At 41.3% G+C, this 26,944-nt stretch overlaps 1 protein-coding gene across 1 annotated transcript in view; it reads left to right on the top strand.

Annotated features, from left to right (window-relative positions):
* CLSTN2 (calsyntenin 2) overlaps window positions 1-26,944 on the top strand; it is a 641,559-nt gene that overhangs the window by 486,198 nt on the left and 128,417 nt on the right. Inside the window, exon 5 of the mRNA XM_055295244.2 lies at window positions 15,655-15,804. Coding sequence (XP_055151219.2) covers window positions 15,655-15,804 — 150 coding nt within the window. The remainder of the gene's footprint in view (window positions 1-15,654; window positions 15,805-26,944) is intronic.

Raw genomic sequence — 26,944 nt, 5'->3', positions numbered from 1 at the left:
CACCTTCAACACCTTGGTAATTATTTGCCAAGTATATTGTTTAATTATTAGTGTGAGTTTTTGGGTGTTTGTATGTTCCTCCTACTTTGTTTCCAATAAGATTTAAGTGGCACACAAAGATGCAAAAGTTGCAAAATTCAAACTCCATTCACTCTGTAATTATTTATTGAGTGCCAGGCATGGTGCTGAACACTGGAAAGGAGATAGAGTGGAACTTAACATAGACATGGGCCTGTCCACATACAGCTCATCATCTAGCAGAAAAAAATAGAAAATCCAGTGGCAGCAAGGGTGAAGTTGGTGCACAAAGAATGCCATGAACCAGGGTTGGGCAACGAATTAGCTCTGTACCTCCTGATAGCCAATGTGTAGAGGAAAATAGCATCAGCCACCTGCTTGTACACCTTCAGGAGAAACCCAACATTTCATGATGTTGAGACCAGGTAGAAACTTACTCTATGGCATTGTCTTCTGCACCCTGAGACTGTGGCAGATGCCATAGGGGCTAGAAGGCAAGGAGACACTCTCGTCCCTGTCTTTAAGTAGCTTAGGATCAGTCTTGGAAGCCAGAACTAATATTCATAAGACAGAAAAAAATAATAATAAGGTAATTTCCCTCTAAAATGCTAAAACATGGGGAAAAGACAATTACATACCTGGATACCATGAGATAATTATACAGGCCACAATGTCAGTGCACAAGCAAGTAAAGGAGGGAATATAGGACTTTAATTAAAGTTTGGCTCAAAACTAAGAAGAAGGTAATTTTAATTTTAGTAGAGACTGTCAGAATCATTCCTTGATAGTTTCTCTCCCAGGCTCTGTGAAATGGCTAGCCTGTCCCCACCACAGAGGCACACATGTGCACACACCGCTCCATAAAATATTGAACAACTTCTTTGTATTTTTCTCCTCTGGGTTTCTTTTTCTGTATAATCAGTTGTACAGTGTATCCCATAAAAGCTTTGGAATTTGGGGAGTGACAAGTCTATGGCGAATAGCAAGACTAGACAAGTGGAGGTATCTGTGCTCAGTGGTCAAGCTCTACTTGGCCTCCTGCCCTAGTTCTGAAGAGCCACAGCTCAGTGAGATGAGATGCAAATTCTTTCTTTGGAGGGTAAACTGCCCCAGTCATGAATATAATTACTCACCTTGATGAGCCATTTTGCTAACATATGCCAATTTATTTCCCTGGCTGTCTCATTAAAAGTGAGTAATGGGCCTTTGCTAGGCCTCTGCCTCTGATGCTGGTTTACAACCTAAGATGAAGAGGAGAATGGGCCCTCTCAGGGGGTGTGGGCCCCTGACAGCGAGGTGTACAGAAGCAGTCCTCCAGGTAATGAAGCAGGACCTAGGGGCAGACACAGAGGCGGCTCCCATTCTAATGAGCTTCCCAATTGGCCCTTATCCATCAGTTTCTCTGAGTGACCTTTCTGGCTCCTTGAAGAAGTACTTTGCATGCTCATAAGGAAAGTGCTGCTGAATTTAGAGCCTGCTTATTGAGGCCTAGGTTTCCCCTACCCCATGGCTTCAGATAGATGTCTACTGGCCCCTCCAACCTTCCAGGTTCTTTGCTTGTGGGCTAAAGAATGGCAGCAGGGAGAATAGAAGACACAATGTGGGGTCAACCAGACCTGTCTTTAACCAGAGACTCACCCTCTTCCTACCAGAGGCCCTCAGACACCCTCCCTTTGAATTCCTCCCCATGAAGTTATGGCATTATCAGTCCTTACCCCATTGTGGGGTTGTGAGGACTCAAGGAGAAGCAGTGTGTGGGGATAATGTTTGTAGGGTATCTGGCATACAGAGAGCACTCAATAAATGGTGCCACAATTATTAAATATTTACCTGGGTGATTGGGACATGAGATTTATTTACCAGGCTTAAATTATGAGCAGGTAACTAAGAGTTCATCACATCACCTTCCTCTTGGAAAGTTCTGGATCTATTTGAGATGGCCTCATCTGCTAGCTAGTTTTTCTGAGATAAGTAGAGCTTGGGTCCTCAAAATTGAATCCTAAAACATAAAGAGCTAGCCTAATAACACTGTCACAGTGGTGATAGAGCTAGGACTCAACCCAGGTCTCCTGAGTGTTAGCCCCAAGGCCTTTCCATCAGATCGCACCTCCTTGATGATAATTTACAGGATGCATGGCAGTGGTGTTTAAGTTTGCAAACACAAAGTATGGGGCAATGTCAGCAAAAAGGCAGAGAAGGAGATCCCAGCCTTCATTCCCCCACAAAGTATAATCAGACAGCTATCTATGAAAGAAAATAGCTGTAGGAGAGCTCAGGAGTCCAGTTGAGAAGATACAGCAACACAGTATAAGAAAAACAATGAGAATAATTGTGCAAAAAGAGTAGGAAGAACAGTTTCATCTTGCATGCATCATCTCATCCCCCAGACCAGCATTGCTTAGCACAGAGAGAGAACTCCTTAGCTCAAAAGTTACCCTTGAGGAGAAAAGGATAATGGGATGAACAATCAGTTTCCTGAGCTTTCAGAACACTCCCCCAAATGACCTCTTTCAGTTTCACCCCACCCCAAATAGCTGGGGAGATCTGCATGGCTGAAACATTTGGAGACATCTGGGAACAAAGAAGGGTACGGCTATCAGTATCAGCCATGTGGCAGGAGCCACGAGGTTCCCCAGTGACTGCTCTGCATGGGACCCCAGCTGTCTTCTACCATCAGGATCTCAACAGCCTCACAGCCACCACACACCCCTGACTGGTTTTCACTGCCAAGGAGCCTACAGTGTTTACCGTTATGGAACTCAGCAGCTTCTGCCACTGAGGAAACCAACAACCAGTATAGCCATAGGGGCCCCTCACAATTTTTGCTGAGGACCCCACAGTTTTTCACTTTTGCAGTTTCTAGGTACATGAGTTCCACCTCTCTTCTTCTCCTCTCCCCAAAGCTGCCTTAGCTGTTGCCATTGTAGACACGCCAACCCAGGAACCCAGGGAAGCCACTACATGTATGCCCCAAAATGGCCTGGGCTCCAGCCAAATATCCATCTGTCACCACCGTGTGTGTACCTGTGGTTAACCCCTTTGCTGTGTGTACCTGAGCAGCTGGCCCCAACTCCCATCACCAGGTCTAACAGCTGAAAATGTGTCTGTATCTGGTTTCTGTGCCTACATGCATGCTTACCACCAGCCCTGGCTCCTACAGCTGTACACGTGCAAGCCCCAACTTTTGTCCCTGGCCCCCACCACTGTGCTTGTACCTGCAGCTCGCCCCTGCAGCTGCATGCATGTACACTTCCAGCTTGATCACCATAGCTGCACATGCATATGTAGCTGGCCTAACTCCTATTGGTGGCCCCCACCACCACGTGGGTGCCGGCAGCTGGTCCTTACAATTGCACATATGTATACCGTGAGCCTTGACTGCTATAGTCATGCATGTACATGCCACCAGCTGCCATATAACCACAGTTGGCTCTGCCCCAGCCCTAACCATTAAGTGCATGTCCACAGCTGAGTGTGAACACACCAATGACCCTGACTCCCCCTGCTGCCTGCACCAGTCCTTTGTCACTGGACCCAGGGCACCACTGAGTATACCTACAGTCCTGTCAGACAATGTAGACCTCCCACAGCCTTTGCCACACCAAGGAACACACAGTTGCAAATGTTACAGACCCCAGCTACCTGAACCAATGAGACATTGCATCCCTCTCCAAAACCTGGAGCCACCCATACACTAGGCACTAAGCATAGTGCCACAGTGCTCTCCAGCATTACCCATCCCCACCCTCACCTACCCATAGGGGAAGGATTTTCCTTAATGAATCCAGTTCATAAAGTCTGGAAAAGGTGATTATTTCTTCAAATACTCAGACACTTACGCAAGACTACAAGTATCATGAAGGATCAGGGACATGTGGTATCACCAAAGCAACACAATATACCGTCAGTAAGTAACCAACTCCAAAGAATAGCTATTGAATTCCTGATAAGAATTTGAACTAAATTGTTCTAAAGAAACTCAGTGATCTACTAGAGAACACAGATAAACAATTAACTAAATCAGGAAAGCTATAGAAGAACAATACCAGAAGTTCAACAAAGAGAAAATATAAAAAGAACCAAACAAATTTTGGAGCTTGAGAATACAGTGACTGAATTTTAAAAATGCAATAGAGAGCTTCAGTAGCTGACTCAACCAAGCAGAAGAAAGAATAAGCAAACTTAAAGACAGGTCATTTGAAGTTGTCCAGTAAGAGGAGAAAAAAGATGAAAAGAATAAAAAAAATCAAGAAAGCCTACATAATGTATGCAACACTATCAAGAGAGCTTGTATTCATGTTATGGGATATTTATATGGCTAAGAAAGAAAGGGGTAGAAAGCTTATTTAAAGGCATAACGGCAGATATGTTCTCAAATATGAAGAGAGATATGGACATCTAGGTACATGAAGCTTAAAGTTCTCTAATTATGGCCAGGCATGGTGGCTCACACCTGTAATCCCAGCACTTTGGGAGGCCGAGGCGGGTGGATCATGAGGTCAGGAGATCGAGACCATCTTGGCTAACACGGTGAAACCCCGTCTCTACTAAAAATACAAAAAATTAGCTGGGCGAGGTGGCGGGCACCTGTAGTCCCAGCTACGCGGGAGGCTGAGGCAGGAGAATGGCGTGAACCCCCGGGGGGCAGAGCCTGCAGTGAGCCGAGATTGCACCACTGCACTACAGCCTGGGTGAAAGAGCGAGACTCTGTCTCAAAAATAAATAAATAAATAAGTAAAGTTCTCTAATTACATTCAACCCCAAAAGACTTTGCTGACACATTATAATAAAACTGTCAATAAATCAAAGACACAGAGAATTTTGAAAGCAGCAAAAGAAAAAAAAAAACATATACATGGGAACTTCACTGAAGCTATCAGTATATTTCTCAACAGAAACCTTGCAGGACAGAAAATAATAGAATTATATATTTAAGATGCTGAAATAAAAAAACAAAACAAGACAAAAACCCTACCAACCAAGGGTACTTTACCTGGCAAAGCTATTCTTCAGAAATTAAGGAGAAACAAACACTTTCTCAGACAAACAAAAGCTGGATTAAGAAAATGTGGCACATATACACCATGGAATACTATGCAGCCATAAAAAATGATGAGTTCGTGTCCTTTGTAGGGACATGGATGAAACTGGAAAACATCATTCTCAGTAAACTATCGCAAGGACAAAAAACCAAACACCGCATGTTCTCACTCATAGGTGGGAATTGAACAATGAGAACTCATGGACACAGGAAGGGGAACATCACGCTCCGGGGACTGTTGTGGGGTGGGGGGAGGGGGGAGGGACAGCATTAGGAGATACACCTAATGCTAAATGACGAATTAATGGGTGCAGGAAATCAACATGGCACATGGATACATATGTAACAAACCTGCACATTGTGCACATGTACCCTAAAACCCTAAAGTATAATAAAAAAATAAAAAAAAAAAAAAAAAAAAAAAAAAAAAAGCTTAGGGAATTCATCACCACTAGACCTGCCTTACAGTAAATGATAAGGGGAGTTTTTCAAGCTGAAACAAAAGGATGATCTTTGTTAATACAAAATCATATGAAGGTGTGAAACTCACAGGTAAAAATCAGTATATATTCAAATTCAAAATATTCAAATACTGCTAAGGTGATATGTAAATCACTTATAACTCTAAAGGCTAAAAGACAAAAGTATTAAAATCATTATAGCTAAAATGACTTGTTAATGAATATACAATATAAAAACATAAATTGTGGCACAAAAATATAAAATGGGGGGAATAAAAGTGCAAAGCTTTTATGTGCATTTCATGTTAAGTTTTTGTCAGCTTAAAATTGACTGGTACAACCATAATATGTTTTATAATATGTAAGCCTCAGTAACCACAAAGCAAAAGCCTGAGTAGATACACAAAAAAATAAAGAGAAAGGAATCAAAGCATACCACTACAGAAAATTATCAAGTCACAAAAGAAGACAGCAAGAGAGAAAGAAAGGAACAAAAGATCAATAAAACAACCAGCAAAGGTTGACAAAATGGCAATATTAAGTCTTGACCTATCAATAATTACTTTAAATGTAAATGGACTAAATGCACCTATCAAAAGGCATAGAGCGGATGAAACAAGACCCAACTATATGATGCGTATAAGAGATTCACTTCACTTTTAAGGACATGAAAATAATAAAAGTGAAGATATGATAAAAGATTTTGTGCAAATGGAAACCAAAAGAGATCAGGGATAGCTATATTTATATCAAACAAAATAGGCTTTAAGTCAAAAACTTCAAAAAGAGACAAAGAAGGTCATTATATGATAATAAAAAAGTAAATTCATCAAGAAGATACAGCAATTGTAAGTACATATGTACCCAACACTAGAGCATGTAAATATATAAAGTAAATGTGAACAAATCTGAAGGGAGAAATAGACAACAATACAAGAATAGTAAGAAACTACTTTCAACAATGGATAGAGCATCAAGACATAAATTCAATAAGGAAACACTGGATTTGAACTGTTATACTTTAGACCAAATGTACCTAACAGACATATACAGAACATTTTATCATACAGCAGCAGAATATACGGTACACACAGAACATTCTCCAGGAAGATCACATGTTAGGTCATTGTTTTCAATTAAACTCTTCAAGTTTCTCTACCAGGTTAGCTGGTAGCTACTGTGCCCAGCAACCACCAGAAGCTCAGACAAAAGAACATCAGCAGGGGAATTCACCCACAAGGATCCCTTTGAGGCAGCCTTGCCATTAGAAATTAGGCTGTGGGCACAGCTTCAATGATACAACCATAGTGTGAAAGTTTAAAAGGTTTTAGTACGTACAGATTCTGGGAATACATGGCATGCCTACAGGCCACACAGAGATCAGTAAGTACAGGCTGGTAGAAAAAAAGAGACCAATGGGCCTATGTTTTTATTGAGTTCAAAGCATTAATTAAACAGATTTCCCACGGGGAGATTTGTTTTTGTTTTTGTTTTTTGAGATAGAGTTTCACTCTTGTTGCCCATGCTGGAGTTGCAATGGTGCAATCTCGGCTCATCACAACCTCTGCCTCCCGGGTTCAAGTGATTCACCTGCCTCAGCCTCCCGAGTAGCTGGGAATAATGGCATGAGCCACAACACCTGATTAATTTTGTATTTTTAGTAGAGACGGGGTTTCTCCATGTTGGTCAGCCTGGTCTTAAACTCCTGACCTCAGGTGATCCACCCACCTCAGCCTCCCAAAGCACTGGGATTACAGGTGTGAGCCATCACACCCAGCCGCATGGGGAGTTTTAATTGTTGGCTTTAAAACAAGCAGGCATGAGTTCTAGGAGGTCACATGTTCACTGAAAGGTAGTCACTGTGGCATATCTGCACAGTCCATGCAGAGTATGAGGGGCAGCAGGACCAGGCAAGTAGGCTGTATCTAGCTGTCCCACAGGGAACTGGTCACCAGGAGGCTATTGTATAAGGCAGTTGTTTGAATTAGCCACACAGAGAAACTTGGAGAACTGGAAACTGTGTTAAGAGTGACTGACTCCTGCTTCTGGTATGGGGAAGTCCAACTAATATTCAAAATGAATGCCAAGGTAACATAAAATTGTAAGCATTCACTATAGCCATTAAGTCTTACATTTAAGATTTAAATCATGTAAAATGTTTTTCTCAACCATGACGGTATGAAACTAGAAATCAATAGCAGGACAAAAAGCTAGAAAATTCACAAATATGTGAAATTAAATAACGTGGTCCTGAACAACAAATGGGTCAAAGAAGAAATCAAAAGAAAAATTTTAAAAATATCTTGAGGAAGATGAAAATGAAATCACAATAGGTCAAAACTTTTCGGATGTAGGAAAGGCCATTTTAAAAGGGAATGTTAGAGAAATAAATAGAAATAAATGCCTAAATTTTAAAAGAAGAAAGATCTCAAACAACCTAATGTTATACATCAAGGAACTAGAACAAGAACAAACTAAACCCTAAATTAGTAAAAGGAAATAAATAACAAAGATTAGAACAAATAATGGAAATAAACACTAGAAGACTGTATAAAAGATCAATGACACCAAATTTGTTTTTTTAAATAGATAAACTGATAAACCTTTAGCTAGGCTAAGAAAAAAACAGACAAGACTCAAATAGATGAAATCAGAAATGAAGGAGAAGACATTACAACTGATACCACTGAAATAATTTTCAAAGGATGATGAGACTGCTAAGAACACTTTTATACCAACAAATTGCATAACCTAGGAGAAATAGATAAGTTCCTAAAGACATGCAACCTTCCAAGACAGAATAATAAGGAAATGAGAATCTGAACAGACCAATAATGAGTAAGAAGACTGAATTCATAATAATAGTTTTTTTAAATATCCCATCAAAGAAAATCCCAGGATCTGAATTCTACCAAACATTGAAAGAACTAATACCAGTCCTTCTCAAACTTTCAAAACACTGAAGAGGGGGGAACACTTTCAAACTCATTTTATTAGGCTGGCATTACCCTGACATCAAAATCAGAAAAGAGAGTACAAGAAAAGAAAATTACAGGCCAATATTTCTGATGCGCATAGACGCAAAACTAGTCCTCAACAAAATACTAGCAAACCAAATTCAACAGCACATTAAAAGGACCATACACCATGATTAAGTGGGACTTAGCCCTGGGATGCAAAGAAAGTTCAACATACACAAATCAGTAAATATGATATACTACATTAACATAATGAAGGACAAAGATCATATGATATCTCAATAGATACAGAAAAAGCATTTCACAAAATTCATCCTTCATGATAAATATTCTCAACAAATAATGTGTAGAAGGAATGTCTTCAACACAATAAAGGCTGTATATTACAAGGCCACAGCAAACATCATACTCCACAGTGAAAAGTTTAAAGCTTTTTTTCTCTAAGGTAAGGAATAAGACAAAGATGCTCACTCTTGCCACTTTTATTCAACATAGTACTGAAAGTTCTATCCAGATCAATTAAGGAAGAAAAATAAATAAAAGTACTCACATCAGAAAGGAATAAGTAAAATTGTCTGTTTGCAGATTACATGATTTTACACAGAGAAAACCCCAAAGACCCCACCAAAGACTGCTGTAACTAATAAGTAAATTCAGTAAAGTTGCAGGATAAAAAAGCAACACACAAAAATTATTTTCATTTTTGTACACTAACAACAAACTATCCAAAAAAATTTTAAAAAATGCATTTACAATAGCATCAAAAGAAATAAAATACTTAGAAATAATTTAAGGAGGTGAAATATCTGTACACAGAAAACTATAAAACATTGATGAAAGAAAATGTAGAAGACACAAATAAATTAGAAGATATTCCATGTTTATGGATTGGAAGAATCTATATTATTAAAATGTTCTACTCAGGAATTGAGAACTAAATACTGCACATTTTCACTTATAAATGGGAGCTAAGCTATGGGTATGCAAAGGCATACAGAGTGCTATAATGGACATTGGAGACTCAGAAGGAAAAGGATGAGAAGTGGGAAGGGATTTAAAAAATTACCCATTGGGAACAATGTACACTACTTGGGTGATAGGTGCACTAATATCCTAGACTTCACCACTATACAATTTATGTAAAAAAAAACCCACTTGTACCCCTAAAACTATGAAAATAAAAAAATTTAAAAATAAAATGTCTGTACTACTCAAAGCAAGATACAGACTCAGTGCAATCTCTACCAAAATTACAATGGCAGTTTTCATAGTAACAGAAGATACAATCCTAAAATTCATATAGAATCACAAAAGACCTCAAATAGCTAAAGCAACCTTGAACAAGAAGAACAAACCTGGAGGTATTACGTTTCTTGATTTCAAACTATAAAACTATATTGCAAAGCTATAGTAATCAAATCAGCATGTAGTGGTTATAAAAACAGACACATAGACCAATGGAGTAGAATAGAGAACCCAGAAATAAATTAATAAATTCACACATATATAGTTAGCTAATTTTCACCAAAGGCACCAAGAATACACAATGGAAAAGAATAGACTTGTGAATAAATAGTACTGAAAAAAACTAGATATCCACAAGCAAAACAAACCAAAATTGGACCCTTCTGTTACACTATACACAAAAATAAATTCGAAATGGATTAGAGACTTACACATAAGACCTGAAACTATAAAAACCCTAGAAGAAAATATAAGGAGAAAGCTCCTTGACATTGGTAGTGGCAACGATTCTTTAATTTGATAGCAAAAGCATAGGCAACAAAAGCAAAATTAAACAAGTGGCACAGTATTAAACTAAAAAGCTCTACATAGTGAAGAAAGCATTCAACAAAATGCAGAGGCAACCTACAGAATGGGAAAATTATTTGTAGACCATATATGCAATAAAGAGTTATCCAAAATATATAAGGAACTCATATAACACACAATAGCAAAAAAAAAAAAAACTGATTTAAAAATGTGCAATGGAACTGAATGGATATTTTTCCAAAGAAGACACACAAATAAATGGTCAACGTGCATACAAAAAGATGTTCAATGTCACTAACTACCAGTAAAATGCAAATCAAACCCTCCATGAGCTATCACCTCACAACTATTAGGATGACTACTGTCAAAAAGTCCATGAGGAGAAGCGTTGGTGAAGATGTGAAGAAAAGGGATTCCTTGTAGACTGTTGGTGAAAATGTAAATTGGTACAGCTATTATGGAAAACGCATGAATGTACCTCAAAAAATTACAAATAGAACTACCATAGGTTCAGCAATTCCACTTTTGGGTATGTATCCATAGGGCGAAAATAATCAGTATCTTGAAGAGATAGTTGCACTCCCACATTTATTGCAGCATTATTTACAATAGCAAAGATGCAGAAACAACCTAAGTGACTGTTGACAGATGAATGGATAAAAAAATATGTAGGAGATACACACATACAATTGAATATTACTCAACCTTAAAGAAAGAAGGAAAACCTGCCATTTGCAACAACTTGGATGAGCTTGAAGGACGTTATGCTAAGTGAAATATCCCAGACACAGAAATACAAATGGCTCATGGTGTCAATTGCATGTGAAATCTTAAAAGGTTGAACTCACAGAAATAGAGAGTAGAATGGTGATTGCCAGGGTTTAGGGAAGGAGTGGGGGAAAAGAGAAGATATTAATCATAGCATATAAACTTTAGTGATTAATATAAGATGAATAAATACTGGAGAATGTACAGCAGGGTGACTACAGCTAATAGTAATGCATTATATACTTGAAATTTGCTGAGAGTAGATCTCAACTGAGCTCACCACACACACACACAAACACACACACATGAAAGGTAACTATGTGACATTATGCATATGTTAAATAGCTTGATCATGGTAGTTATTTAGTAAGGTATACATATATTAAAACATCACATTCTATACCCTAAATATATACAATTTTTATTTGTCAATCATACCTCCCTAAAGCTGGAAAAAAAACCCGCAAGTTGGTGGACCCCACACTTGCATCTACCACCCGTATGTGTGTGTCTGTGTGGTCTTTGACAAGTTACTTGAACTTTGTCTCAGATCCTCACCAGTAAAATGGAAATTGAATATTGTACCAGTGCAGTGTGATTTTTACCTGAACTGATACCAACAAAATACTGGAGCCTCTGGCACAAGCCAGCCACAGCCACGTTAGAGAATGACAGTGGAGGGAGCGGTAGGCTCTCAAGGACACCCAGTTACCACTTGGCAGATTTTTTACTTTTCAAGCAATTGATTGGTCTTCGTGCAGCCTCAGCTGGGCTCTCTCTTTGTCAGAAGGCTGCCCTAGTGAATAACAGGATTCATGCTTCTGAGCCAAATGTTTCCTAAAGCCTGCTCATTCTTAAAGTGAATGAACATGCTTATTTCCCATATGAATGGAAAAGCGTTATATGCCTTATGTGGGAAACTTGGAAAGCACAGAGAAGTATGAAGTCACCCATAATCCTGCCAAAGTAACCATTATTAACAGTTAACCATTAAATCATTGTTTGCCAAATTTTCAATAGTTTCTCTGTAAAGTTTTTAAACAAAATTAGGGCCACAATATCCTTGCATTTGTCTCTCCTCCCTTTTTTCACTTAACATTTAATTATATGTATTTTCCCCATCTTTAAACATTCTTTATAATCACCACGTTTACTACTGAACAATAATCCATCTTATGCATAGACATTATACTTAGCTCTTCCCTTATAGTGTCAGGCTATTTTTCAGTGCAATAAATACTAGATGAACATATTTGCACATGTATCTGCAATTGTATCATTTTTCCAGAATCAATTTTTAGAGGAGGAATTGCACTCCCAAAAAGTATAAGCAATTTCAAACTGACTGGCATATATTGCCAAGTAGCTTTCCAGACAGGTTGTTCCAATTTAAATTCTACTAGAAGAGTGTTGGCTAGTATGTCTGTTTCGTCCCCTCAGCCCCCACTCTCCGAGTTTTAAAAAAAATACCTAAACTAATATGCACGGTAGGGACCAGTTGTTCTTTGAAGGTGAATTTTTCAAGTTCCTTTGGAGAAATAGCTCCAGGGACTTATGTTCACCATGGTTAACTGTGGGATTAGGTCTCCTGAGAAGATAGTGATAGAAAAATCATTCAAATATGGGAGAAAAAGATACAATTCTAACAGAAGCAAAACAGGTGACTTTTCTGAGCTTTCAAAAAATTTTAAATGTGTATCTTATTGAACTATGACGTTCTTCCATGCAACAATTGGTCACAATACTATACCCTCAGTTTAGCGCTAATGCTTCAAATTCTGTGCTTTGAAACTCATTTTCACATGCACAAAGTTGGTGGTGGTGGAGAAGGTAAATTAGATTCTCAGACAGTTTCGTTAAGACTTGTTACGGAAGTAGACCTTCAACAAATTGAGCCAAGGATGCAGCTTGTGTGTTTATTTTTCTACCACAATCAATAGTGTTTGGTCTGCTTAATGTACACATTGTAAACTCTGAACCTGCCTTTTGTAAGAGGAGTATCTTTTCAGAGCCATTTAATTTTCAAAGAAGTTAACTTTTTTTTCAAAATTCAGTGTGATGTTTTGAAAATATATTTTCATGGTTATACTAAAGTGCTTCCACCTGACAGAATTCCACCCCTGTGATAACTATAACCACATATAAGTTTGAATGTTACCAACCAATTCTGAGTCATTCCGGACCTGTGCAGGCCCTCAGAACTGAGAAGGAAACAGTAATTGAGGAGAAATGAAAGGGATTCCGAACACCAGCCACTAAGCTAGAAACACGTCAAACGTGTTTTTATTCAGATATTTTTGACTGACTTTGTTAACTAAATTCTATCTCAAATTGGTGGATGAAGCTGTATTTTTAGAAATAGTCCAGAGAAGATAGCAGAATAGATTATTCTAGTTCTTTTTTTTTTTTTTTTTTTCCTGAGACGGAGTCTCAGTCTGTGGCCCAGGCTGGAGTGCAGTGGCACGATCTCGGCTCACTGCAATCTCTGCCCCTGGGTTCAAGTGGTTCTCTTGCCTCAGCCTCCCGAGCCACTGGAATTACAGGTGCCTGCCACCACAACCCGCTAATTTTTGTAGTTTTAGTAGAGCCAGGGTTTCACCTTGTTGATCACGCTGGTCTCGAACTCCTGACCTTGTTATCTGCCCATCTCGGCCTCCCAAAGTGCTGGGATTACAGGCGTGAGCCACTGCGCCTGGCCGATCATTCTAATTATTGATCCAGTGTCTTCGGCAACTTCATATTCCCTCCTGGACATCAGCCAGCATCCAGGACGAGTTACTTGAACTTTGTCTCAGACCCCCACCTTCCCATTTCCTGCTCCTCCCACCCTCACATAGATTCACATGTGCAGCACCTGCTCATGGCCTGGTACCAATACTGTTTCACTAATATTGTGTAATTGGTGGACCTTTTTTTTTTTTTAATCTTTAAAGCATTATTTGACTTTTCTAATTTTCCAAGTTTTCTTGTTTCATTCCATGTTCTTTCAATGTGCATAAACAATACATAGCAGTTAGAAGAAAGCTTATTTAGGTAATTTTTCTTTAGCTTTGATGAAATATAAAAGTATACCTGAGTCAGTCTGGGCATGTTGGCTCACACCTGTAATCCCAGCACTTTGGGAGGCTGAGGCAGGAGAATCACTTGAACCCAGGAGGTGAAAGATTACAGGGAGCCGAGATTGGGCCACTGACATCCAGCCTGGGTGACAGAGCCAGATTCTGTCTCAAAAAAAAAAAAAAAATATATATATATATATATATATATATATATATATTTATATTTAAAAATATATATATAAATATAATAAAAATTTAAAAATAATATAAAAAATATATATTAAATATATAAAATATAAATATATATATGTCAGCCATTACCTCTTTATTTTGTTGATTTTTTTTTCAGACAGTCTTGCTCTGTCACCCAGGCTGGAGTACAGTGTTGCGATCTCTGCTCACTACAACCTCCACTTCCCAGGTTCAAACAATTCTTGTGCCTCAGCCTCCTGAGTAGCTGGGACTACAGATGTGTACCACCACACCTGGCTAATTTTTGTTGTTTTAAATAGAGATGGGGTTTTACCATGTTGGCCAGGCTGGTCTCAAACTCCTGTCCTCAAGCCATCCACCCACCTCAGCCTTCCAAAGTGCTGGGATTACAGACATGAGCCACTGCACCCAACCTATTTTGTTCATTTGTTTTTTAATTTCAATTTTTAAAATTTAGTTACTGGTAAAAGATGATAACATTTGAGTTCTAATTTGCTATCAACTCTGCCGCCAAAAAAAAAAAAAAAGTAGTAGGAATGAAATTATTCCCAGCAAAATATTTTAATCTCTTAGAATTTAAAGCTTAAAAGTATTAAATGCACTTTAGGTCTTTATTAGTTCTTTGAAACTAAAATTGTATTTCAGCAAAAATAATGAATTAAAATTTTGCTCATTAATTACCAAATATTTATTTCAGAACCATAATATGAAACCCACAGGAGCAAAAACACACAAACAACTCAGAAAAAAGTTACTTGGTCTCTCTTGGAGAAGAAAAATGTCTTCTTCAGGGCAAAAAGTGTGTTATTCTATGTTGCTTTCAGAAGGGAGGTCACACGTTTTCTTACTGATTTTACTTCCTATTTGGTAGCAAAAATAATGTGAGATGAGGCAGTGAACATTCCTGGCAACAAGCCCAGATGTTAAAAAATATGTGTCAGGACATTTTCTGAATTCCATCTTTTTCCCAGAGATATCCTTGCAGATGAATGGTCTTTGCCCTACATCAGGGACACAGTCACATGGCTGTACTTTAGGAGGAAGTCTTCTGGCAGCCCATTACTTATAAACACAAGCCAGCTGGATTCCAGGCGTGTGCTCGAAATACCCTGGCAGTCCTATTGCGCAGCTAGGTGGCTTCAGCCAGTGGGTTCCCAGGAATTTGCCACCAAAGCATAAGCAGGCTACAAGTGGAGCCGTGCTCCTGTTTGCCCTTGTTTTTACAAAGAGATAAGGAAAAGGGTCACTTTCTTCTTGTGAAGGTGGGTGGAGTGGAAAAGAGATTTGGGAGTACAGTGTAGTTAAATTGACCTGAAATGCTTTTGAACATCTCTGTTCTTCAGGCAACATCAGGAACACTGAGAAGCTGAGCTATGACAAACAACACCAGTATGAGATCCTGGTGACCGCCTATGACTGTGGACAGAAGCCTGCCGCTCAGGACACCCTGGTGCAGGTGGACGTGAAGCCAGTTTGCAAGCCCGGCTGGCAAGGTGGGCCTGTTTTATCAGTCTTGTGTGAAGGCAGCATGGTCTGGTGGATAGAAAGTGGTGTACTTGTCCTCAAATCATCACAACACATAACTTTTTAAAGTACAGTCACTTTGCTGTGAGAAATAAAGTAGCTTGCTTATTATCACAGCTCTTAGGTGATGTATTATCCCCATTTTTCAGCTGAGAATGTCAGAGATATCTCCTCTAACCTCATGTGCCCAGTTTGTCCAGTGCTCCCTTTCTCAAATCTCATGACGTCTTTGATCAATAGTAATTATCTCACAGCATGTAGGAGAAATTGCCAGCAAGCCTATTCACTTTACCCTAGGGTGCTGGGTCTACCTGATGCATTTCAAGTTTTGCATCATGGATCAACACCTGGGGAAAGTTGTCATGTTCTTTGTGCTCACACAGAATACACACAAACAGAGGCGGGAGATCCAGAATCCAGACTCTGGATTAGGGAGTGTATAAAATGTTGTCTCTGGGAATGAAGAAGCAATGGCTTTGGATGGAGGTGGATTTTTGTGTCAGTTTAGATCTTTTAGAATGCAAAGAAAACTAAATGCTTAGGTCGCCCTTAGATAATAGAGTTTATCACTGAACTAAGGGCAAGTAAGGAAGGTGAGGACAGCTGCATAGATGGACCTTACAGAGATTTGAGTGATTTGTGGAATAATAATAGCTTTAGTGGTGATGCCAATAGATCTGGTGGCTGAGCAGGGATTCTAGAATTATCTCTGCACCATTATTTTGGCTGCCCAAAGAGTCCCTGTCTCTACTTCATGTGTTGAGGATGCTGCAGGCTATTGCTTACTCATAACTCATAAAGTGCTTCATTTCTGTGTACTGCCTTCTCTTGGTGTGTCTTTAAGCTTCTGCCTCCCTTTTATATTCTCATATTTTCTTTCTCTCTCTCTCTCTCTCTGCTATCTTTAATTCTTAAATTCCCTAGAAAGAGTTGGTGTTAGTCACTCACATCCCTGTAGGGAAGACTGATGCCAGACCACCCTATAAATCTCTGGTCAGTCTTTGAATGACTGCCTTTTAGTCAGTTATTCATTCCTAATCCAATTCATCAGGGTCAGATTGGCAGGACAACATGGTACAAAGTAAGGACACCTGTGTCAGAAGCTGCCTGACATCATTCCCCTCAGAAGGCAGTTCTCAAAGCACTCCGCCCTTGCGCAACTTGATCTCCCTAAAACTTAAAACTGAAAAGATCGGAAGGGGTAATTTAACCCACCTCTGGAAAGAGCTGGAGTCGTTTGCCTTTGAACAAAGTAGAAAAGATGAAATGCTCAGTAGAGGAACCACAGGTAAGGCACATGAGAGGTAAAGAACAAAGCAGAGTCATCTTTGTGTCAGTCTGTTAGGATCAAGGAAGAGACATAGAAAGAAGGACAAGCCAGAGTGGGAAACTTTGTTTTCCCAACCTCAGGGAGCCTGAGCTCTGATTAGGTATAATTCACTAAACGCCGAGGAACCTGCCGACAGATTTCTGTCTTGTTCGCCACTGAATTTCTCAAGCTTGGTGCAGTGTCTAGTGCCAATGGCGGGTGCTCAAGAATAGTCATTGAATGAATGAATGGATGGATGAATGAAAGAAAAGGTATATGAGTTAAGAAGAACTCACCTTGTTTTGTTTTTAACTCATGAGGATTAGCTCCAATGAAGGTATGGCCTTTGAAGAGAAAACCTGGAAAGAATATATAAACTCTGTATGCATGAAATATGTTCACAAGGAGAATTTAAGTGGGAAAAGCAAAACACACAGCTATATCAGGAGAATAGTCCCAATGCTTCTCTGACTTTGACAAATGAGGCACCTACAGATTTGTGATTACATTTTTATTCCTATATTTAAATGTAATTTCCTAACAGAATTTGTACTTATTAAATGTACGCAAGGAAAAACCTGGTCACGATGCTTAACTCTACATGTGAAGAATGTGTTGAGCACCACCCTATAGTGCACACTGCTGTTTGCAGCTCTGGACAAACCTTGTTGGGCAAGGCTGGTGCCCATTTGCTGTTGTGTCTCCAGTGCCCAGCAGAGAACCAGACATGATGCAGGCACTTAGCAAGTGTTTAACGATGGAGGAATGGTCAGCAAAACTTCGGTTAAAAAAATGTGCCTTTCTGTGGCATAAAGAAAGCAGAGAAGAGGCAATTCCCTGCTTCCATTCATACTGTCAGGCACAGTGATTTAAACACATGTAACATCAGAATCAACTACTTCATAGTGGCTTCCCTGCCTTAGCTGTGTGGGATATGATGAGGTTTCTCTTCAAATAGCCTGATCAATCCTTTATTCTTTAATTCATAGTACCCCCCCGACCCGTTTTTTTCTTTTTCTCTTTTTTTCCTTTCTGCCTTTGCTACATGCCCAGACACGCCACAGTACCAGGCTTATCAGTGCCAGCTCACATTCCTTTCCTTATTTGGAAAGAAGACTAGCTCTGTAGCTCATTGCAGACACCCCTTCCCCTTTTCCCCTTACGTGCCCACCCTATCTAAAGAAAGTTCAAATGTTTAGCCAACCGGAATTAGTTCAGATTGTGTGACCCGACCCCGGCCAATGGGGAAAGGATACAGGGGCAGGACTTGCGTCAGGAATAAAAGCTCTCCTGCCCCTTTGTTCAGGTGTGTTCTCATGGCGACTGGCCAAGGAGAAGCACCCCTCTGCGCAGTAAAATTGCTTTGCTAAGGATCCTTTGTTTGAGTGTTCAATTTCCTCAGGATTTTGAGCATTATTCTCAACAGCTGCCAGCCTGTAGTGGCAGAAGCTGACAATGAGTTCTTCATCCTTAATCTTTTTTCCCCCCAGCTTACCCCTTGCAATTCCTTCCTGCCTAAAAGGAAATGAATTAGAACAGGTACAAGAATTCAAACTGCCAAACTGTGTTTGGCATCCAGAGCCAGAGTCTGGGATGTCCTCTCTCTCAGTCACTGCCCCAATAGGCTTCCAGATCATACATAGGCCCTCCAGGCTCTCTGATATGTATAGCAGGCCATAGGGCCTTTCTACCTTTCCTGTCCCAGCTCCCAGAACTAGAGAGGAACCTCATCTCCTCCTCCCAGCCTGCTAATTCACTTCATTCCTCCACTTGGACAACCCTCACTCTTACTCACTCATCTTGGGGCCTATTCTCTCTTATATCCCTGGTCAGGGCTGCAGCCTCTTCACTGGAAGTTCACCTTTCTCCACGGAAGAACTGACCACAACTGGTCTGAGTTGTGTGTCTCTTGTCCTGCCCCTTCTCCCAGCTGTGTAGAGCAAACTGGAATGAACCGTGTTTTACTGGCTTGCTTGCTACTTGCAGATGATGCAGACTGCCCCTTACTGTGAGTGGGCATCAAATGCCTTGGGGGAAAGGCTTGGCTTTTCATGGAGCCAGTATGGGGTAAATCCTGCACTTTGTAAATAGACAAGGAACACAGAGAGGGGAGGACATTCAGGGGACCAATGAACGATATGAGGAGAGCAGTTTGGCTTGCAGAGAAGGCTGTGACTGGAGAGGTGTGGAAAGCAAGATTGGAGGGGCCTGTGGTAGGGGAGTGTTGGTGGCTGAGGTTATGAGGTCAGGGTGAGGAGCTGCAATGAGCCTCAACCCCCTCAGATCCACCTGAGAGGGGACTGTGTGCATTTGCCAGACATAATTCCACTTAATTCCCTGGGAGAACAGAGGCCCCTCCCAAACTGACTTCTCACAAGCAACTGGAGTAACCAAGCAAATGCACTTTGGCAGTTTGAATTCTGGTACCTGTTCTAAGCCCTTTCCTTTGAAGCAGGAGGGGATTGCAGCATAGTGAATCCAATCCATTACACGCAAGAGCTCCTGCCTCCCGCAAACACTCCCACTCAGCATGTTACCCAGTCCTTACTGCGGCCAGCTTCTTCCATTGAGCTTTCTCAGAGTAAGGGAACCTGCCCACAGCTGGAGCCTGTCCTTCCTTCACAGGGCCCATGAGGACTTGCTCTCAGACTTCAGTGATGCCCCAGGGCAGTGGCCCTCATTGTTTATCACAATTGCCCCTTCCATGGGCAGGACAAGAAGAGGCTTTCTCTGAATGCTGCTGGCCTTACCCAGCTATGCACAGAAGGACATCTCAGACCCCGGCTCTTCTGCCGTCTGCCTTTCAGACCTTGGCCAAAGTATTATCTACCAAGGCTATGGTTTCCTAATTCCTGCCTTTTCTCTGTGGGTTGGTCTTATCTTCTCCCTTAGGGCAGAACCACACTTCTTGCAGCCCATGGCACTGAACTTTCCATCCATCACCTAAGCATGAACTAAAAGTGTGTTTGCTAGCATCACTCACCAATGGGCAGGGTGGGGCTTATCAAGGCTTTAGCTTACAGCAAGGGGAGGAAGGAAGGCTTTGCATCCAGAAAACAAGCCCAGGGTGCCAGGCACATACATCTTGCTCTTATGTGAGCTTTGTCTTCTCTGCTGTATTCTGAGGTTGTAATTCTGAATAGGTGATAATGGTCAGCTCACTCTCCAGTGAGGTGGAACTTTGCTGAAGGGAACACTCCCATTCTCAGTTGGCCAGGGAAGAAGATGGCTCAAAGCATAAGCCAGACCTGTGTGAGTGGAAGGGAGAACTACTTCTCTTTGTTTTGTTCTGAGCTTTGAGAACTCACAGTGTGCTTAGAGGTACCTCTAGTTTTCAGGGATGAAAAATTATATTAGGAACTAGGAAAGTGATGCACCTGCAGCAGGTTGCATGCTAATGACAAGCTTGCATCCTGCCTCTCATGCCAGGTTTTTGAATTTGCAGTCTTTCTTTTTAAAATTTAATTTAAGTTCTGGGATACATGTGCAGGACATGCAGGTTTGTTACATAGGTAAACGTGTGCCGTGGTGGTTTGATGTCCCTATCAACCCATCACCTAGATATTAAGCGCCACAGGCAGTAGCTATTTATACTAATGCTCTCCCTCCTCCCTGCCACCTGACAGGCACCAGTGTGTGATGTTCCCCTCCCTGTGTCCATGTGTTCTCATTATTCGGCTTCTACTTATAAATGAAAACATACAGTGTTTGGTTTTCTGTTCCTGCATTAGTTTGCTGAGGATTAATGGTTTCCAGCTCTATCTGTGTCCCTGCAAAGGACATGATCTTGTTCCTTTTTATGGCCGCATAGCATTCCGTGGTGTATATATATGAACTACATTTTCTTTAAGGGATTAGGTTTTAACATATGAATTTGGAGAGGACACAAACATTTAGTCTACAGCACTGACTCTCTTAAGGGAGTAAGAAGGAGATGACATACAAAAGCTGTCTTTGAAGTCTTTAAGGGCAGGGTCTTAGTAGAGTAGTTAGGATGGGAAGGAGAGGTTTTGAACGTTGTCCTCCTGGTAAGGACCTATGGTTACCTGATGTTATATGGGGCCCAGCAAGAAAGAATGAGTAAGGAGTCATCTGTGGAACCAGATAGCCTGTTTGAGTTCTAAGAGTACTGTTTTTACTTTTAGTATTTATTGTCTTATATGGTATTTTCCACCTTTAGCAGATGAGCTATTGTCTACAAAGCATCATTTAAAGAGGGAACGGGGCTGGGCACAGTGGCTCACACCTGTAATCCTAGCACTTTGGGAGGCCAAGGCGGGCAGATCACTTGAGGCCAGGAGTTTGAAACCAGCCTGGCCAACATGGTGAATCCCTGTCTCTACTAAAAATACAAAATATTAGCCAGGCATGGTAGTGCATGCCTGCAATCCCAGCTACTTGGGAAGCTGATGCAGGAGAATCACTTGAACTTGGGAGGTGGAGGTTGCAGTGAGCCAGTATTGCGACACTGCACTCCTGCCTGGGTGACAGAGTGAGACCGTCTCTCTCTATATATATACATATCTAGATATATATATATAGAGAGAGGGAACAGGTTTGAGAAATAGTAGATAGACTCAGTGGACCATGGTAGATAAACTGGATGAGGAAGAGAAGGATAGGTCTGCCTCTCCCATTTGGCACATGGGCCGCCCGATGGATTATGGTGCCAGTCGCTGAGGTGGCAACATAGAAGGAGAAGGAATTATGTGCAGCAGCTGAAGAGTCCATTTTAGAGAAAAGATCAATGCGAGGTGCCAGAGATGTCTAGTGGGCAGTGGGATCGTCACATCTGATGCTTAGGAGACAGGTATGGGCTAGAGATGGAGATTTGAGTCTCCTGGATATATGTGCTTGATAGTGGAGGGCTTGGGCATGGATCTCATTACACATAGAGTAAGAAGAGGGCTACAGACACTCCCAGAGATGGAGAATCCTCTAAACAGGCTGCTAGATAGCCTTGTGGGGATCCCAGTATGCACATGTCTCAAGTTGAGTGTTTCTAAGCTTTCTCTATTTTCTTTTCTTTTTTTTTTTATTTCCATAGGTTTTTGGGGAATGGGTGGTGTTTGGTTATATGAGTAAGTTCTTTAGTGGTGATTTGTGAGATTTTGATGCACCCATCACCTGGGCACTATACACTGGACACAGTTTGGTCTTCTTAGTGTTTCCCTCTTGTCAACTGAATGAAATTACCCAAGCCTGGGCCTGTGTGTGCTATGATGACTTGGAGAAGGACCTGTGTCCCTTTGTGGACCAGAGCACTGCAGAGGATGTAGTACCCTTGGAGGCTGTCAGGGTGAGGGTGGCAGTAACAGCAGTGGGCCCAGCCAGAGATTGAGCTTAGCCACATGTCCCTGCTGAACCCCCCTTACAGAGGCAGTGACCTGTCATTTAGAAGATCGTTTGTAATTCAGTTGCTAGTTTGGGGTTTTTCTGTTTGTTTGTTTAGTTTTTATTTTACATTATACTCTTTGGAGAAATGCATCCCTTGTTTATGCTTTCCTTTATTCTTTTTAATCCCTTGGCCCATCTTTTTCTATGTTTCAAGCTGAAAAGATTGTCTTCCACAACACTTACTTGGTACATTTTCCCTTTTAATGTTGCAAGTCAGATTTTGTATTCATTATTTGTTCTGCTAGAATGAACCCAAAATTCAGTATTTCACTATCCCTTTATGCAAAATTATTCCCCTTTGAAGAGAGCCACCAGAGACTTTCCTCGTGGGCTTTCACTATTTTTCCCCAGATGTGTTGCTGACTGGACTTCCAGCTTTTCTGTGTCTGAGGCTCCCCAGACTGAAGCATCAGCTCTCCAGCCCCCAAGGAGCCCTTCTTTGTCTGATCGCCTCATCCATGAGTGTGATCCCATGGCAGCTAATTACACCTTGCCCAGCAGCAATTCACACACCACCACCAGTTGGAAGAGTTTCTCCCACAGGCCAACCGATTTCGGTTCCTTTTACTTTCCCAGTAAGATGTCCTATTTAAAAGGAAAAGAAAGAGAGATGCAGCCACATAATTGAACCATTTCCTCTCTGTTCTTTGGGTTTTGAATAATTCTCCTGGTGCGTCAAATTGTATGCACTGTTTCTTCCACCATCCCACAAACAGATCCTTCATTAGGAAGGAAGGGTGGTAGCTTTTGGAGAAGCGCTTCTCAAACTCGAACATGCACATGAGTCAGTAGGGGGGATCTTGGTAAAATGCAGATCCTGATTTAATAAGTCTAGAGTAGGTCTGGCTGCTTCCATCAACTTCACTTTGACTAAGACCATGCAGAAAATACTTACTAGACACCTGAGTGTGTCTAACACTTTTGTGTTGAAAAGACAGTGGCAGAAAGACAGCATCTAATCAGCATTAGATTAGCAGCAACTACTCTAATGCTGGCTAGATTTGTTGCTCTTAGTTATTGGCATTGTGAGAGACACTGAAATTGAATGCATATTACCTGGTGGGAAATATTTTTTTTGGAGTGAATTAGTTAACCCTTTAGTGAAGGCCTACTGTGTGCTAAAGGCTGGGGATACGGGTAGGATCTACCAGGACTCCGAGTATAGAAGGAGATGATAGAAATGCTGAGGATAAAGTCTGCACTGGAAGGACTGTGGGAAGACAAAGGGGATACTTAACCTTGAACCAGGCAGGAGCCCCAGGGAGATATTCGTGGAGCTAAATCTAGAAAAATACTGGGCTTTAGCACAGAGAGGAGGGGGGTATTCCAGACTAGAAAACAGGTGTTAGGTGGAAAGGAGCACAATGTGGCTGGAGCAGGGGGAAGAAGACTGGACTGGCCAACTGAGGACCAGGTCATGGAGGGAGGGCCTCCTTCTGTATCATCCTGAGGACAGGCGAGCCGCAGAGGCTTTCCTGCCTCCATGTGGTTAAGAGTATCTTAGGGAAGGACTCCTCGGCAAACCACATAGATGGTGGCTGGAATGCAGAGACTCATGGGAGAGAGACCAGCAGAAAAGAATGATTATTTCTGAGTGCACTTTCAGGTGGAGCACTGCCCCAAAAGTACTAAAAGTCATGTATTTGTTTATTCCAAACTCAAGTTAAAGTGGGCATGAAGGTTAGATTTGCAGGCAAATCTCATGAGATTCCATAGGCAAAGGAACAAAGATGGCAGTTGGGCATGTCTGGGGCTGAAGAAGACCCTGCTACACCTTGTCAAGTGTATGTCCCAGTTCCCTCTGCAGCTGTCACCTGCTACCACCCTACCGAGGAGATAAACACCCAGTCCCCAGGGGTCAGCTGGTCACCTTGCACCTTCCAAAAGTCAGATGGGTTATTAAATAAACTGAGGATCTGGCTTACATTTTACTATGTGAAAGGCATTGATTTCAAATCAGAGGGTGATAAGCCCAAGAAGGTGTCCAGATTTGCTTGGAAAGTGGGCCCAGGGCATTGCCAGAAAGACAGAGTAAAGAAGGATTCTTGCCCTCAGTTCTGTCTTTTACTGTCCTGCCAGGGCGTCTGAGGTTCCACCATTGCAGTGTCAAACTTTTATTTTAATAGATAATCTCCCCTGAAAAATGAAAATACCTCCTGCAGGAATCAGGTGTTAAGCCAGGAGTCAGCAAAGTGTAGCCTATAGGCCAAATCTGGTTGACTATCTGTTTTTGTACAACTGTGAACTAAGAGATGGTTTTTACATTTTAAATCGTTGAAAATAAGAAAAATAATATTTCATAGCACATTAAAATTATACGAAGTTTTATGCTTAGTGCGTGTAGATAAAGATTTATTGGAACACGGCCACACTCATTAGTTCACATAGTGCCTATGGTTACCCTACAACAGCACTGTCGAGTCGTTTCAATAGATTATGTGGCCCTCAAATCCTAAATATTTACTATTTGGTTCTTTACAGAAAAAGTTTTCTGATCCCTGCATGAAGCTCTTGTTGTCCATTGATGCCTTAGCAGGGAGTGGGTGATTAGTGGGTGATTAGATGCATAGCAAAGCCTTGAAAGAATGAGAGATCAAATGGACATATTTAGACAGAGGCAAAGAAGTGTAAAAGTCCAAAGCAAAGTTCACTACACAAAGGGCAGGAACATCCTGTGAGATAAGCAATTCTAGCCCATTTAATAGATAAGGAGAACTTAGAGAGATTGACTGTCTTGCCCAAAATCTCATAGCGGTAAATGGTAAACACGGAATTGAAATTCATATCAGCCTATTCTAGAGGGCATCTTACTGTGTCAGAGGAAAGAGGATAGAAAAAGGGGGTTGAGAATTTCCAAAGGGAGATGTTACGAGCTTTATAAAAGGGTGTATCAGAAAACATTTTAGCAGAGAGACACAGCCTGTATGTCCTTAAGCAATGTATTTAACTTTTCAATTACCTTATCTATAAGATGGTGATGAGACTTACCTGGAAAGGGTAGCTGGAGTTCAATGGGACCATGTCTACATAGCACCTAAGAGGCACCACAACTTTCATTTCCTTGATTGAACCAGGTCTAGGGAACCATTGCCTTGAAGTTATAATTTGTTCAAAAATAAACCCAGGCTTGAAGACTGTCCATCTTTCAGATACTATTTGCCTGAAACTAAAGTTACCTCTGATTATCTCACGGGCCAGAGAAACACAAAGTGGGCCTGAGACTTGGGTGTCAAGCTTCAAACCCAAAGATGCTGGGCCCAAGTGTGGCTCCTCACACCAGGGCAGGAAGACTCTACCTTTTCCTTAAAGAGAATTCAGCATGAAAAATTACCCATATACCCTCCCATTCAATAGGACAGCACTGACTTTTTGAGCTTCATACCAGAGGGCTCAGCTTCTTCCTGCACCGTCACAGTCTCTTTCCTATCCTTTTGAATCTCTCCTCTTTAGCAATAACCTCTCTTCTCCCTGTCCCCATTTCTGACTTGCCTCTCCTTCCCCTTAATTTCTTCTACATTCTTCCTCTGGTTCCTTCTGCTCCTCTTCCCTTTTCTAAGCATATGCCCTGAACCCCACACAGGTGTAGGTGATGGGGGAATGGGGTCAGGTGCAAACCAGTGGAGATGGAGCTAGGTATGGAGAGAGAAGGGCTGAACCCAACCCTTAGCTGGGTCATAATCTAGCCACAGGCTTTGCTTAAGCTATTTCTCTGGCTGAGCTTTGGTTCCCTAACTGTAAATTAAGAATCATAATCCTTGGCCAAGCTATTTTGTAAGATTGTTAAGACCAAAAGAGATTCTAGCGTAGAAATACTTCACAAAATTTAAATCCCTATGCAAATGAATGCTATGATTAAATTGGGAAAATAGACACGGTCATGCAAACGAACACACACACACACACACACACACACACACACGAGTACACACATTTAAATCCATAGAATTGAGTAAGGCCGTGTGGCTTAAGCATCATGTCCTGGATTTTTGTACTTAAGGTTGGGATCAAAGGGAGACAGTGGGGTGGGGTAGAAAGTGTACAGTCCTGGGGGTCGGTCCAGGAACTCAGATTTCAGTCTCAGCTAGGCCCTAGCTCACTCTGCAACCTTGGGAAAGTCACTGCTGTTCAGCTTTGGCTTCCCTAAACGTAAGTGCCTTCTTATGACAACCAGCTGCAAGGCTGCCAGTGGAGAGCCTTGCACAGAACCATACACGATGGGGCTCAGAGAACAGCAGCACTTTTTAGTTCCCTTTATCTCAATTTAAAAAATCACAATGGAGTATTTTTTCCTCAAATAATTGGAAAAATCATTATTGAGGCCTGAATTCCACTGACTGCAGCAGCGTGACCCCAGGGCGGGTGCTCCGGGGTTTGCAGCTGCTAAAGGGATTGCTCAGATCTGC

Source organism: Symphalangus syndactylus, chromosome 10 (assembly GCF_028878055.3).
Source record: "Symphalangus syndactylus isolate Jambi chromosome 10, NHGRI_mSymSyn1-v2.1_pri, whole genome shotgun sequence".
Lineage (NCBI taxonomy): Eukaryota > Metazoa > Chordata > Mammalia > Primates > Hylobatidae > Symphalangus > Symphalangus syndactylus.
Note: the sequence above shows the minus strand (reverse complement) of the source record. Positions and strands in the feature narration are given on the sequence as shown.